The sequence below is a fragment of the Ictidomys tridecemlineatus genome, chromosome 4 (genome assembly GCF_052094955.1).
Source record: "Ictidomys tridecemlineatus isolate mIctTri1 chromosome 4, mIctTri1.hap1, whole genome shotgun sequence".
NCBI classification, from domain to species: domain Eukaryota; kingdom Metazoa; phylum Chordata; class Mammalia; order Rodentia; family Sciuridae; genus Ictidomys; species Ictidomys tridecemlineatus.
The window spans coordinates 206,313,019-206,327,808 of NC_135480.1; the positions used below are offsets into that span (position 1 = coordinate 206,313,019).

General features: G+C 38.1%; 1 protein-coding gene and 1 non-coding gene across 14 annotated transcripts in view; one reads left to right on the forward strand and one right to left on the reverse strand.

Moving 5' to 3' along the window:
- Setx (senataxin) overlaps positions 1–14,790 on the reverse strand; it is an 87,486-nt gene that overhangs the window by 38,111 nt on the left and 34,585 nt on the right. For 12 of the 13 annotated variants that reach the window (XM_078048509.1, XM_078048508.1, XM_021723660.3 and 9 more), the window contains one exon: positions 5,444–5,543. In XM_078048509.1, coding sequence (XP_077904635.1) covers positions 5,444–5,543 — 100 coding nt within the window. Of the gene's footprint in view, positions 1–3,910; positions 4,045–5,443; positions 5,544–14,790 lie in introns of those variants that run through there. The other variant, XM_078048515.1, reaches the window with a different exon arrangement.
- Positions 10,821–10,893, forward strand: Trnaa-ugc (transfer RNA alanine (anticodon UGC)). The gene has a single exon. It is a non-coding gene; the product is annotated as a tRNA-Ala (tRNA).

Genomic DNA, 14,790 nt, shown 5'->3' on the forward strand with positions numbered 1-14,790 from the left:
CTAATGAGAATAATAGAAATCTGAATATGGATTAAAGAATTACTATTAACTTTTTAGACTTTTTTAAAAGAAATCTTAAGTTTTTAAATAATATGTATTTTTAGATATATTCACTGCATTGTTACCCAAAAAATAAGCTGTTATATGAAACCTCTCCACAGGTCTGGGGGCGGCTCAGGGGTAGAGCACTTGCCTTGCCTGTATCATGTTCCACAAACAAACCTCTCCACTGAAAAAATTAAACCTAAATAGTTCAAAATACATGCCAGAAATGAAATAATTATTGTAAAGGGATCAATTCTTCCAAATTTCCACTTTTTTTCCCTCTAAAATTCACATCAAAATGCAAAGGTCAAGAACAGTGGAAGCACTCAAAAGTACAACAAGTTAAGAAGTCCTCTGTGGAAGAATGGAATTTCTTATGAAACTAGATTAAGTAAACAATGTGATATGAGCAGGCACAGTTATCCAGATTTAAGAAACACACTCTTGCATCAAATGGACACTAGATAAATATGATAAACCCAGCACTGCAGCATAACAGGATGGTCTCTCAGCAAATATTACTGAATTAGAATGCCACTTGGAAATAACAAGAAACACAACCCCTACATCTCAGTCATACACAAAATCAACTTCAGGTTAGAAAAACAATGGTCTACCAACCTCCCCTATAAAGAGCCAGACAATTAGTAAACTTTTCCAGGCTTGGAGCCATATATGCTATCTATTGTATATTCTCCTCTTCACAGTTATTTAAAAATGCAAAGACCTTACTTTAGGACAGTACAAAAACAAAACACAGGGTAGGAGATGGGCACACTGTAGTCAGCTGATTGTGATTCTATAAAGTTATTAGACTATAATCTGCAGCAGAGAAAAGTTTCTTAATCTTCATAATAAGAAATGAGACATGGAACACTAACCATAAAAGAAAAAAATTGATAAACTTATTATGTTAAGAATAAAATAAGGGGCTGGGATTGTGGCTCATCGGTAGAGTGCTTGCCTAGCACTGGCGGGACCTGGGTTCGATCCTCAGCACCACATAAAAATAAAGGCATTGTGTTGAGTCCATCTACACCTAAGAGATAAATATAAAAAAAAAAAAAAAAGAATAAAATAAGAATTTTGTCACATCACTGAAAGATTAAAAAAATAAGCCAAAGTGGGAGAATAACTTATTTCCAACACCAATAAGAAAAAGATCATGGGGCTAGGGTTGTGGCTCAGTGGTACAGTGCTTGCCTAGCATGTGTAAGGCATTAAGTTTGATTCTCAGCACTGCATATAAATCAGTAAAGGTCCATCAACAACTTAAAAAAAAAAAAAAAAAAAAGATAAGCCATAGAAAAGGAACAAGAGACCCCAATCCCAATAGGTGCTCTTCCACAGATGCATTCAGCTTCACAATAAACTCAAGGGTCAACTCTGTACTCCCATTGTAACAGCTAAAACTCTAACAACCAGTACCAAAGTTCTGGCAAAGACAGAATAATATTACTTCTTGTGCACTACTGATGGGACTTAATACAAAAGGCTTGGCTTTATCTCCTAAAGTTGGACTTATGCAGACTCATACTCCATGATCCACTTCTGGTTGTAGTCTCAGCAAAAACGCCGTTATTCATCAATGCTGTGCAGAAGAAGAGTATAGTGCACTTGCTACCTTTTGAAAGGCCTGCTTGCAAGACTGCCCGCCCTTGGCTGGTGCCTGGGAACTTGGGTCTCGGGACAGTTCTCATCATTCCCTGGGAAAAAATGGCTTACTATGTCTAACTTATTTGTGAAAATAATAGTCTCATATCAAACACTGTTTTTCCTAAAGACTAGAACTTTGGTATATTTGGTACATACTTACCTTGGGCTTAAGTCTCTAATGAGCTTTTCTAGTAGAAATATTTCTTGTATGTTGTTGCAATGGATTGCTGAGAGAATACAGCCCATTCTTTGTGACTTCACTAGAAGGGAACTCGTAGGATACTGATTTCTTCTAGACTTGATCCAGCACACTCCCTCCCTTTTCTGTTGCTTTTTTTCATGATTAAAAATCATAGCCATGAATATGACTATATGGTCAGTGTCATGACTCCTCTTAATAAACCATCCAACACAGCAGAGGGGTTGTCAGAGACTCCCCATTCCCACCAGTGTTGGGGTCAGAAGCAGAATTCACCAGAACAACCCTGACTCGCCAAAAGCAGTGTTTGGGAAAAAGGAAGGATGTAGGTGGGTATTACAAACTTTTGGCTGGTGCCTGGGTAAGCTACAAAGTTATCTAGTGTAGGAGAGGTAAAAGTTACCCCAGGAATTTGAAAACGATAGAGCCAACTCCTGGAGGGCTGACAGCTGGATCCCCCCATTGCTTCTGGCTGTGCTGGCTAGAATAAGGGGAGAAAAAATATAGCTCAGGAAATAATAACCTTTGTTTCCGTTTTTCCCTCCAGGTGTGAAGAGAAAGGACACAAATTTCCCAGGGTGGGCTTTGGGTGGCACAAATGGTAAACATTTTCACAGTTCTGTCTTCCAAGCAGAAGGGAAAAAAATTAAATCAGTCCCCAGGATTGAGACAAAAATTTAGATAAACTAGAAGTAAAAAATGGTGAAAACAACCCCACTGGATATGGAAAATAAAAAACCCCAAAATAGTGAGGCCTTGGAAAAAAAAAAATAGAAAAGAAAGCCATACAATGATGACTTTCTTCTCTTTCAAGATAAATCATTCCCAGACACTGGCCACAGGTGGTGAGACAGAGTGTTATCCAACCTAGAAGCGATACTAATCTTTTCAAGACAACTTCACTGACTCCCCCAGCTCAAGGACTCAAATTCCTGAGTGCCCAGACTGGCACACTCACTACATCACCCACAACCTATATAAAACCAGTCCCCTCCTTTGTCTGGTGGCTCATCTTCCACAGGAAAGTGGATCCATTCCCATAGGTGTAGTCCTGTTCCTGAATAAAGGCTGAGCTGATTTGTGAAGTTTGCGTCTGGCCCAGTCTCTTTGTTCTAACAGTGAGTAGATGCTAAACAGGCTGTGCCCCAGCCCTCTGCATTTCAGTCAGGACCTCCCCAGCAAGCTGAATGCACTGCTAGGAGTCTGTACCAATTTACAGAGAGATATAAAACAGATGTTTGTGGCAGGGAGGGGGGACTTATATTTAAATGGCTTTATGCTTTGTGGTTATTGCACCTAGATACATAATAAAACTATAAAGAAATAAATATGGTAGTTTTGAATACATAAAAATAAAAATTATCTATGCCTCCAAAACAGCAAGACAAAATGGAGCAAACAATGACACTGAAGAAAATAACTGCAATGAGAGCTACAAGTGAAGAGAAAAATAATACCCTAATATAAGAAAAAGGAGAAAAGGCCATAAAATAGGCAGAACTATTCCCAAGAACACAAATAACCAAGTAAATGTTTGGTAACAGAAGTACAACCTTAAATGATATACATTTTCCACACATAAAGTGTCAAGTTAACAAATGTGAAAAATGTACATCCTACCACTGGAAGTGAAAGTGGTATTCCTTTCAGTAGCCAGGACAATATGAATCAGAAGTCTTAAATGTGCATATGGTCTGACTGAGCAAAGAGATTCATTTACTGTTTAAAATACTAAAAAATGATACACAAGGGCTGAGGCTGTAGCTCAGTGGAAAACACTAGCCTAGCACTGGGTTCGATCCTCAGCACCACATACAATTAAATAAAATAAAGGCATTCTGTCCATCTTCAACTACAAAAAAATTAAAAAAAAAAAAAAGGAAGAAAAATGATACATAAGATAGATAAGTCTTAAGTAGGAATGACTGGTTGATGAATATGCTCACAATGGAATAACTATGACTATTAAATATACTATTGCTATTATTTTATAATACTGAAGATACTTACAATATGTTAAATGAAAATATGTCAAATATGAGCTTCCTTGGGCACAGTGGCACATGTCCATAATCCCAGGCACTTGGGAGCCTGAGGCAAAAAGATGGCAAGCTCGAGACCAGCCTCAGCAACTTAATGAAACCCTGTCTCAAAAAATAAAAAAAAGGGGGACTGGGGTAGAGCTCAGTAGTAGAGTGTTTGCCTAGATGTGCAGGCCCTGGGTTCAATTCCCACCAATGTAAAAACAACCTAAATAAATAAATAAAACATTTTAAAAAAGGGGTTGGGTTGTAGTTCAGTGGCAGAGTGCTTGCCTAGTATGTGTGAGGTTCTATCCTCAGCACCACATAAACAAATAAATAAATTTTAAAAATATTTAAAGAAAGAAAGAAAGGGCTCAGTGGAAAAGCACCATTGGGTTAAATCCCCAGTACACACTGCCCCTCCAGGAAAAAAAAAAAAAAAAAAGGTGTGTGTGTGTGTGTAACCTTCCTGAAGGCAGGAAATATTATGTTTTCTTCATAGCTAAGCATCCTGTACTAGATTCGTCTTCTATCACGTCAATAAGCCTGTATTTGCTGAATAATGAATGAAAACTGCTGTGAAGTAAGTACAATGATTTAATGTGCATACTCTTAATCAGGAAAAGGATAAAGTTTGCAATAAGATAAGTACCAAAATGTTAATAGAGCCAGGTTTGGTGGCACACAACTGTAATACCAGTGGCTCAGAAGGCTGAGGCAGAAGGATTGTGAGTTCAAAACCAGCCTCAGCAACTCAGTGAGACCCTGTCTCTAAATAAAATATTTTAAAAGGCTGAGTATGTGTTCAGTGGTTAAGTACCTCTGAGTTCAATTCTCAGTACCTGTCCCCCCAAAAAAGTTAATGGAAATATCTCTCAATGATGGGAACTATATGGGGGTGATGTTACTGCTTGCTGATATTTGTTAAATGGCCTACAAGGAATGTATATTACCATTGCCCCCAAATAGTCACATGTGCTCATTTTTCCTAAGTGGACCTACGGAGTAGGATGGGATTTGCATGGCGGGGACGATAAAGAGGACTGATGCAATTTATTTATTTATTCAGGTGTTAGGGATCAAACCCAGAGTCTTGTGCATACTAATGCGATTTATTTTAAGGAGTTCTGATGTTTGGTTCGTTTTTGTAACTAAGCATCAAGCCAGATGGGGTCAAACCAAGTATGAACCAAGACTACAGACACCAGGAACACTTACTTAGAATGTATAGGCAGCTACTGTCACACACTCACTTAAGCCTTTTCTCACACTCTCCCTCCCATCCACAGCTTCCACTGATACTTTAGCCTGCAGTATTCTAATTACACAGTGGGAAAGAGAAACCCATGAATTTTATATTCATAACTGTCCTATTACTCATTAACTAAAACTTCACATATTGTCGTAAGAGGTTGCAAAGCTATGTCCCAGAAAACTCAAACAACATATAATGTCTTTTCTTATATGGAAATCTCTAATTACTGTATCATATACTCAAGTTACATAAGAAGAAACTTACCCACAAATTCCCAGTTTTTCTTATAATCAGCTGGAAATTTTCGTAAATGCAACTGATAGAAATTTTCTTTATTTGGAGAGCTGATCCATTCCTGTGCCACCTATATATAGCAATTAAAGAAAAAAGAAAATTAAGAATGCAAAAATATTGTGGAAAATCACGCCCAAACAGCACAATTTCCCAAAGTTAGCAAAAATAAACTTAGAACTAAGAATTCTAAGGGACAACCTAAAAAGTAAACTGTGGAAGCTCAATGAAATTGTCTAACACTCCCCTGCCCAACTCAGCAGCTGTTTAGCCGAATGTGTCTATTTACACTTATGTTAGTAAAATTCTAAAATTAAAAATTCCTCTTCTCAGGAACTAGCCACATTTAGAGTGCTTGACAGCCACCTGTGGTCACTGCACTGTATACTGCAGAAACAATAAAGCTCTGCTAGACAGCACTGGTAGCGTGCTCAAGGCCAAAGGACCTAGATTTATGGCATCTTTGGGATTTCTCACCACTATATCATCTCATCAGTTTCTAAATCGGTCTGTATCCCTCTCCCAATTTGCTGAAGCCCCAAACTCAGAAGTGCTCGAGGATCTTCAGAGAAAGAAGACTCCTCCCAAAACTCAATTTATAAGACTACAAGTACAAATAAGTCATTCTATATTTCAACTGTTTGAAAACAAATTGTTTAGGCCAAAAGAAAAATTTTATCTAAATATAACATTATAGTCCTGAGTATTTAAATCTATAACTAGTCACAGTTCCTCTGATAAAATTTAACATAAAAAACTATTGATGGTTAGGCTAGGGATATAGCTCAGTTGATAGAATGATTGCCTCGTATGCACAAACTGTTGGGTTCATTCCCCAGAACCACACAAACAAACAAACAACAAAACTATTGATGGTCAGCTGCTTCTGCACCCAAGTTAGTAAACTCAAACCCACAATGACAATAGGGACAGGGTATGGGAAAGGAACTGAATGTGCACCATCTTCTAATAAGGTTAGAACTGTGGGCCACAGTCAGTCTGTACCACCCAATTCACAGCCAGAACACCCCATGGTACTACACGTATTGGAATCATCTTCAAAAATGTATCACTTGCTCCCAGCACTATTCACAATCACCAAAACCTGGAAACAACCCAAATGTCACCAACTGGTGAATGGATAAACGAGTGAAGTACGTCCATACAATGACAACAGAATCTCATTTGGCAATAAGACCACGAAACACTATATAATAGACACTTCAACATGGGTAAGCGAGAGGAGCCAGACGCAAGAGACTAATGTATTGCCTAGTCCTGTGAGGTGACATGTCCAGAAAAGGCAAATCTACAGATGAAGAAGATCAGTGTCTGCCTGGGGCTAGTCCTAGGAATGGGAAGTGACTGCAAAAGACATAAGGGATTGTCACAAGGCTACAGAAATATTCTAAATCTGGATTGTGGTGATGGTTGACTGACTCGGCAGATTTACTAAAATCACTCAACTGAACACTCTAAAAGGGTAAATTTATACATTACACCTCAATAGCATCCAAGTGTGTACAACAAAGAAAAAAAGATTGAGCCAGTAAAACTTCATCACTGCTTATCCTAGAGAACATGAGATGTGCCTAAGAATGACCAGAAGATCCTAGCTAGTTCCCACCCTGGAGGAAAGAGGGCAGACAGTTTTATTTTGAAATTATCTGATCCTAATATGAACTTCTACATGAACTCCACAAGTTATGATAGCCCACCAATGATTACTGAACTTCTGCAGACATCAGAGAAACTCAGCTAGGTAAGAAATCCTAATTAAAACACTCAACATAACATATAAGTCACTGGCTTGTGTATTTGATGCAGTTAGTTTTATGACCCATTTGGTTCTTTTTTTTTTTTTCATAACCTATTTGAATCTAGGAAATTCAAAAATAGTGAAAGGCAAGAGCTAATCTTTTTAAGCCAAGTAACAGCTGAAAAGTAAAACAAGTGGATGCCGTGGTCCACCAGAGTGTTACCAAGGTGGATGTAATCCCCAATTCCACAATTCACCAAGTTCAGAGGATGAAAAGAATCACACACAAAAATCAAGCTCCCTGGGCTGGGGATGTGGCTCAGGCGGTAGCGCGCTCGTCTGGCATGCGTGCGGCCCGGGTTCGATCCCCAGCACCACATACCAACAAAGATGTTGTGTCCGCCGAGAACTAAAAAATAAATATTGAAATTTCTCTCTCTCTCTCTCCTCTCTCTCTCTAAAAAAAAAAAAAAAAAAAATTCTTAAAAAAAAAAAATCAAGCTCCCTGAATATAAGAACATTTAGAATACACTGAACAGAAACTGACATTCAGTGGCTTTACAAATATGAAAGGAGTGGTAATGATGTAACAACCTTACAAAGCACTGTAAATGAACAAAGAACACCCTGCTCCTTCCTTCCTCAGTGTGGGAAGACGGAGACCTAGGTAGGCTTTTTTTCTCAAAGAAGGTCTGAGTGCCCCCTGTGTAATAACTACACAGAAAGAATCATTCTAGCTAGCAATTAGAGAAATGCAAATCAAAACTACTCTTAAGGTTTCATCTCCCTCCAGTCAGAATGGAAGCTATTATGAAGACAATAAGAAGTGTTGGTGAGCCTGTGGCTTTGGAAAAAGGTACACTCATAAACTGCTGGTAGGACTGCAAATTGGTACAGCCAATATGGACAGCAGTATGGAGATTTCTTGGAAAATTCGGAATGGAACCACCATTTGACCCAGCTATCCCTCTCCTCAGTCTATACCCAAAGGACTTAAAAACGGCACACTACAGGAACACAGCCATTCAATGTTTATAGCAGCATAATTCACAATAGCTAAACTGTGGAACCAAACTAGATGCCCTTCAGTGGATGAATGGATAAAAAAAAGTGACATATACACAATGGAATATTACTCAGCAATAGAAGAGAATAAAATCATGGTATTTGCAGGTAAATGGATGGAGTTAAGAGAAGATAATGCTGAGTGAAGTTAGCCAGTCCCCAAAACCCAAATGTTGAATGTTTTCTGTGATATAAAGAGGCTGAATTCATAATGGGGTAAGCAGGGGAAACATGGAAGGAATAGACAAACTCTAGATAGGGCAGAGGGGTGGGAAGGGAAGGGAGGGGGCATGGAGTTAGAAATGATGGTGGAATGTGATGGATATTATTATCCAAAGTACAGGTATGAAGACATGAATTGGTGTGAATATACTTTGTATACAACCAGAGATATGAAAAATTGTGCTCTATATGTGTGATAAGAATTATAATGCATTCTGCGGTCATGTATAATTTTTTAAAAATTAGTTTAAAAAAAGAAAGGATCATTCTAGCAAACAGTGTTCCTAATAATTTAACTTTTCACAGAGGAAACTATTGTAATAATATGATCTGATGAAAGTATTTCCACACACACTAAGTTTTTTGGTTATAATGAGATGTTTGTGTTTCTAAGGAAGTTTTCTTGAGGGGAAAAAAAATTACATAAAAATAGTTGTTTCACTAGGGAAAAGGAGTTCCTGCAGCACTGGCTTGGCTCACAGTACCCAAGGTCACCCTTGCCTTTCAGGTCACAGAAGACAACAAAACCCAAAACAGACAAAGCAACTGGCATTCAAACCCATGCCATCATCACAAATCTGCAAACTCATTAACTCGCCTTCTCGCTCTCTCTCCTCCTCTTCAGAACTCAAACTCTATTATGGAGTCATCCATTTCTCATAACGATTTCTACCTACTGTTCACTCCCATTAATAATGAAGCTTTAGCTAACACACACACAAGAAAAGCTTCCTTATCTTCTAATCACCATGTAGCATGACTTTTTTTGTCGTCATTGCATAGGTTAGCAAAACATCTTTCTCTTCACTACTTTTATACCAACTTCTTTCTTAATCATTACTCCACCAAATTTGCCATTCACCAAATTCAATGCTTACTCTCTTGCTGTTATTTTTCCTCCCCCTTGATCTCACGTGGAGTTAATCCTAATCTTCAGTTCATGATGCACTTCCATTAGTATATAAGGCTCTTTTGACTTTTCCTGTATTCCAATTCCATCACATCTTGTACCTTAGGCACCCACAATCCTGAATTTGGTATAGTATCACTGAAAAATCCAGTGTGTGTGTGTGTGTGTGTGTGTGTGTGTGTGTGTAGAGAGAGTGGGTGTGGTTTACCTGAATTTGGTATAGTATCACTGAAAAATCCAGTGTGTGTGTGTGTGTGTGTGTGTGTGTAGAGAGAGTGGGTGTGGTTTACCTAAAATAGTATTGTATTACAAATCAGCTTTCTTTTCCAATCAATATTTCAAAGTCTCTCTTGGTATCAACAATTGCATAATATTCCCTAGTATGAAACTACATTTTATTCATCCATTCTCTTAACTGGGTCTGACTGCATAACCAATCTCATGAGAGAAAATCCCAAGACCAACAAATTCTTATGGATGGATGGATGTGTGCACATGATCTTCTGATGGGTAAACCTAGGAGTAAAGACTGCTAGACAAAAAAGATCACAAACTGCCGCTCACCACTGTCTTCAATTTCCTTCTTAGTGTGAGCTAATATGTCATAACACCTATCATCACTTGCACTTCCCTTCTGAAAACTGGCTTTCTGTTATACATCTTCTACTGACTTCTATTTTTCTGCTAACTGGTTAAGTCCTATTAAAATTTCCAGCTCTTAGGGACCTTGTGAATTTTGTAATGTTTTAACTCTCTTCATCAGTCAACTTTGAATATGAGGTCCTTCACTGAAAACATAAGTCTTTGACAGAGTTAAATCCTTCTTCATCTCATTTTATGGTTTAATGCTTCTTAGAGTTTTATGATGAACTTAGTTTTTCTGATATTTTCCTCTTTCATCAGGACTGATCAGGTGATCTCCTGGGCCACATCAACCTCCCGAAACTTCTTTATAGCCTATCTGGCTTGTAGGCCTTGATGTCCACAAGGAACACTCATGTGCTGTTATCTTCTCTCCCCTTCACAGCGATGACCCAGTGGTCAAGTATGTTTCTCCTGGGCACTTTTTCAAGGCTACCCAGGCTGCCTCCTGAACCAGTGCCTAGGGCCACTGGAAAGTGGTCATGTGCAGACTTTCTTTGCGTGGTTGTGGATACCTTTTAGCACATTCTTTTGGGTCTTGAAAGCCCTTGCTCTGGCTTCAGCTTTGGGAGGGGCAGGAGCTTTCTTCTTAGCTTTCAATGCCATCTTGGTGAAACAGGCTGACAGTTTTTTCTATTAGCAGAAAAGTAACATTTCAAATATGTAACAATTCCCCCTTATCTGTGACTCCCAGTGGATGCCTCAAAGAGCATATATCAAACTCCAAATAAAGATTCAGAACTTCAGGAGCTGGCAATATAACTTAGTTGGTAGAGTGTTTGCCTTGCATGCAAAAGGCCCTGGGTTTGATCCCCAGCATCACCAAAAAAACCAAAACCAAAAACAACAACAACAACAACAACAACAAAAAACAACCCAACAAACAAACTCAGAATTCCTTTTTTTTTTTTTTTAAAGGAATCAATTTATGGTTTCTCTTTGGCATAGCCAAATTATCAGTACCACTCTTCTTGTACTTTGATAAGGGTTATTTGAACACAAGCAATGTGATGCTGCAGGTCAATCTGGAGAGCAAGGTGTCTGCTAAGTGACTAGCAGATAGTACATTCATCGTGGATGCATGGGACAGAAGGATGACTCACATTTGGAGCTGGACTTAATCATGTTACCAGGGAAGGGGCAGTATTATTTACTTCTGGGATTTTCCATATAATATTTTTGGACCATGGTTGTCTGTCACGGGTAGCTAAAATTGACATTATGAATGAGGACCACTATGGGTGTATTAACTAAAGTTTCTGGCCCAGAAGGTACAGATCCAGCCTTTTTTCCCAATGGAGTGGGTCAGCTTTCTCAGAACCACCCATGTACCCTTCCCCAGTGACCTGTGGTTCCCTATTCATCTCATCCTAGATGATAATCAATGTGAGGGATTCATGCTTAGGAGCCATGGGTCTCAACTGCTCTTATGCCACTCTCTTATTTGTCTATTAGTATGGCTTTAAACTATCTTTACATTACATGAGGCAAGTTCACCCCCACCACCACCTATTATGCTGCTCTTTCCGATTTGCTTTCTCATCTGACTTTATTTCACTTTTTTCTTTCTATAAAACTCCTCTGTACTTTCACAGACACAAAGTTAAAAAAAAAAAAAAAAAAAGCCTTACGCCTTACAGTAAGAAAGGTATCCAACACCTTTCTCTTTCTGCTTTCTGGCATTGGTTTACATTTTGTTCAGGGGAAAGTGAAAAAGGACTGGGGCAGGCAGCTCAACTTGAGACACATGGCAATCACAAACTGAAGTATTATGTTAGTAGATTTCACTCTCCCTTAAAACATTTAGGTAAACATTTTAATTTAAATATTTAAAGTAAGTTTAACTCAAAACATTTTTGCTTGAATTTTTAAAAAATATTTTTAGTTGTTGATGGACCTTTATTTTTATTCACTTATTTATATGTGGTGGTGAGAACTGAATCCAGTACCTCACACATGCAAGAGCTCTACCACTGAGCCACAAGCCCAGCCCTTTTGCTTGAATTTTAACTTGAACTAATTTTTTGGTTTTAATTTGGATTTTTTTTTTTTTTGGTATCTGGAATTGAACCCAGGGTTGCTTAACCACTGAGGCACATCCCCAGCCCTTTTTATGTTTTACTTTGAGACAGGGTCTCACTCAGTTGCTTAGGATCTTGCTAAGTTGCTGAGGTTGGCTTTGAACTTGTGATCTTTGTGACTCAGCCTCCCGTGCCACAGGGATTACAGGCGTGAGCCATCATGCCTAGTTTTGGATTTTAACTTGAACAAATTTTCTTATTTTAGTTTTGATCAAAGTCTTGATCTTGACTTGACCAAACTTTTTATTAATTCAGAAAGAATCATCTCTCTGTAATGGGAAAACATCTCATTCATGAATACAGCTAAATAAAGGATGAACTATTTTCCATTATGATTTTCAAAATCAGAGACTTAAAGTGTTCTCCATAAATGGCTTGTATATTTACTATTAGGATAATTCCCTAACAGGTATGCAGCTTCGGTTACTATTGTGTATGATGTTTTCTTCCATATTTTCTAACTGCTTATTGGAGCCATAAAGGGGCACTAATCTTTTTACACATCAATCTTGTGCTCAACTATTGATTTTATTGGGATTTCTATGTAGACCATCTAGAAATGATCAGAAGTGTGTCTTCCAATTATTCACTGCTGTTTTTCTTCATCTTAGTGAACTATATTATTGAACACCAGGTGGAGCGCTGTTCACACCTGCAACTATCCTGTCAAATGGCTGCCTGTACACCTTGAGACACACTTGTTTACCACTGAGGTGAGCTCCTGGGTTTCTGATCCCTCCTTGGTACCTACTTTCTTTGTCCCTTCCAGTGTGTCCATGTTAAAATTGGCTTGGACTGCAAAGCCATTCGGGCTTTCTTTGGTTCATGTTTGTCTTTTGTATCTTTTTCCATACTTTCATCTTAAATCTTTCTGGTTCTTTTTATGTGCACCTATGGCAGATATTATCATTGGAACTTGTCTCTTTAACACATTCTTAAACATATACAACTATCTGTGTGTACACGTGGTTCAGATTCCTTTGGCATTATTAATGAGTTTCTGGGAAAGTTTCAGTCTTAATTTTTTAAATCATCCTCTTTTCAACTCCCACATTCACTCCATCAGCAAGTCATGACAGTATCTCTCCAAAGTCTATCCCCAATACCTTATTTCTTCTACCTTCCGACAGCTACCACCCAAATCAAACCACCAGCATATATCTCTGGGTTGTTATACTTCTACCTGCCTTTCTACACATTATTCTCCACCCAGCAACAAGAGTGACATGCAACAATATGTAAACTGGTATCTACTTCTACTCTCCAGTCCAAACACCCACCAGTGAAAAATCTTCCAACACCTTCTTAAAGAACTCAAAATGAAATCCCCTGTAAGGCTTCATACTTAATCTCCCTCTTCATACATACCTTAGATCCTATCTCAAAGTGCTGTTTTCTTGACATCTCAACCCTCTCCTACCTCTTCTGGTTCTCAGCCAGTTTTCAAGAACAGCCTCTCAATGTCACTCATCATATGTTGTTTCATTTTCTTCTCAAAACAAATTATAATCTGACTGGCTGAAGAGCCAGAACCATCTCTCTGATAAACCTCTGAAAAGCAAAGCTGATGCACCAGAACATTCCCTTCCTTGCCTGCTCCCTCTACCCTACCGGCCACAACCACACTATATTCACACAGAGGTGACAGTAAAGAACCGCAGACAGTCAGCAATCTAACTTTTAATGTAAAAGAGCATTTGCACAATTGGCTACAAAAAAAATTTAAAAAAGAAATAAAACTGATCCCCGCTCACATAGTGTGCATTTATCTAATTAATACTTTTATGTTTTAAGTGCAATAATTAAAAACAAATACTTCTTTTAACCATATCAGTATAGAAAAGATTCACATCTCTAAAAACTGAATTTGCTCCTGATCTTTGTGTTGAGGGATAATTCTATGTTAATTTCATTATATTCCACCTGTACTAGAGCATATAACTGGATAATCAAACACTACACTTTAGATTCTAAATAGGATACCAATGTTTTGTAAAAAAGGGTCAGTACTTGGGCCGGGGATGTAGCTTAGTGGCAGAGCACTCACCTAGTATACATTATTCTCTGCATTCAATCCCTAGTTAATTAATTAAGTCTATACCCGCTACAGTATTCCATTATCAAGGTGCAAGTAAAGTTATAATAAGTATACCAGAATAAGGGTAATGACCCCTGGTCCAGGACTGGGGTTGATGCCACAGCCTTGACTTATTAGAAAAACTAAAAATTAAAACTAAACAATGCTGGGCTGGGTTGTGGCTCAGTGGTAGAGCACTTGCCTCACATGCATGAGGCACTGGGTTCGATTCTCAGCACCGCATATAAGTAAATAAGTAAAGTCCAATGACAACTAAAAATTAAAAAAAAAAAAAATATATATATATATATATATATATATATAAACTAAACAAAGTTATCTTGACACCATAAAAATTGTTGGTCTAATAATTTCCATCATTCTCCCAAATATCCTATACCTATTATAGTCTCAATCCTTTTACCCACCCACTCCTTGACAACTACTCATCTGCTTTTTGTCCCTATGAACCTGCCTTTTTTGGGCAACACATGGACAGAATCATAAAACCTGACCTTCTTCACCCGACTTCTTTCAGCAGCACAATGTTTTCAAAGTTAATGA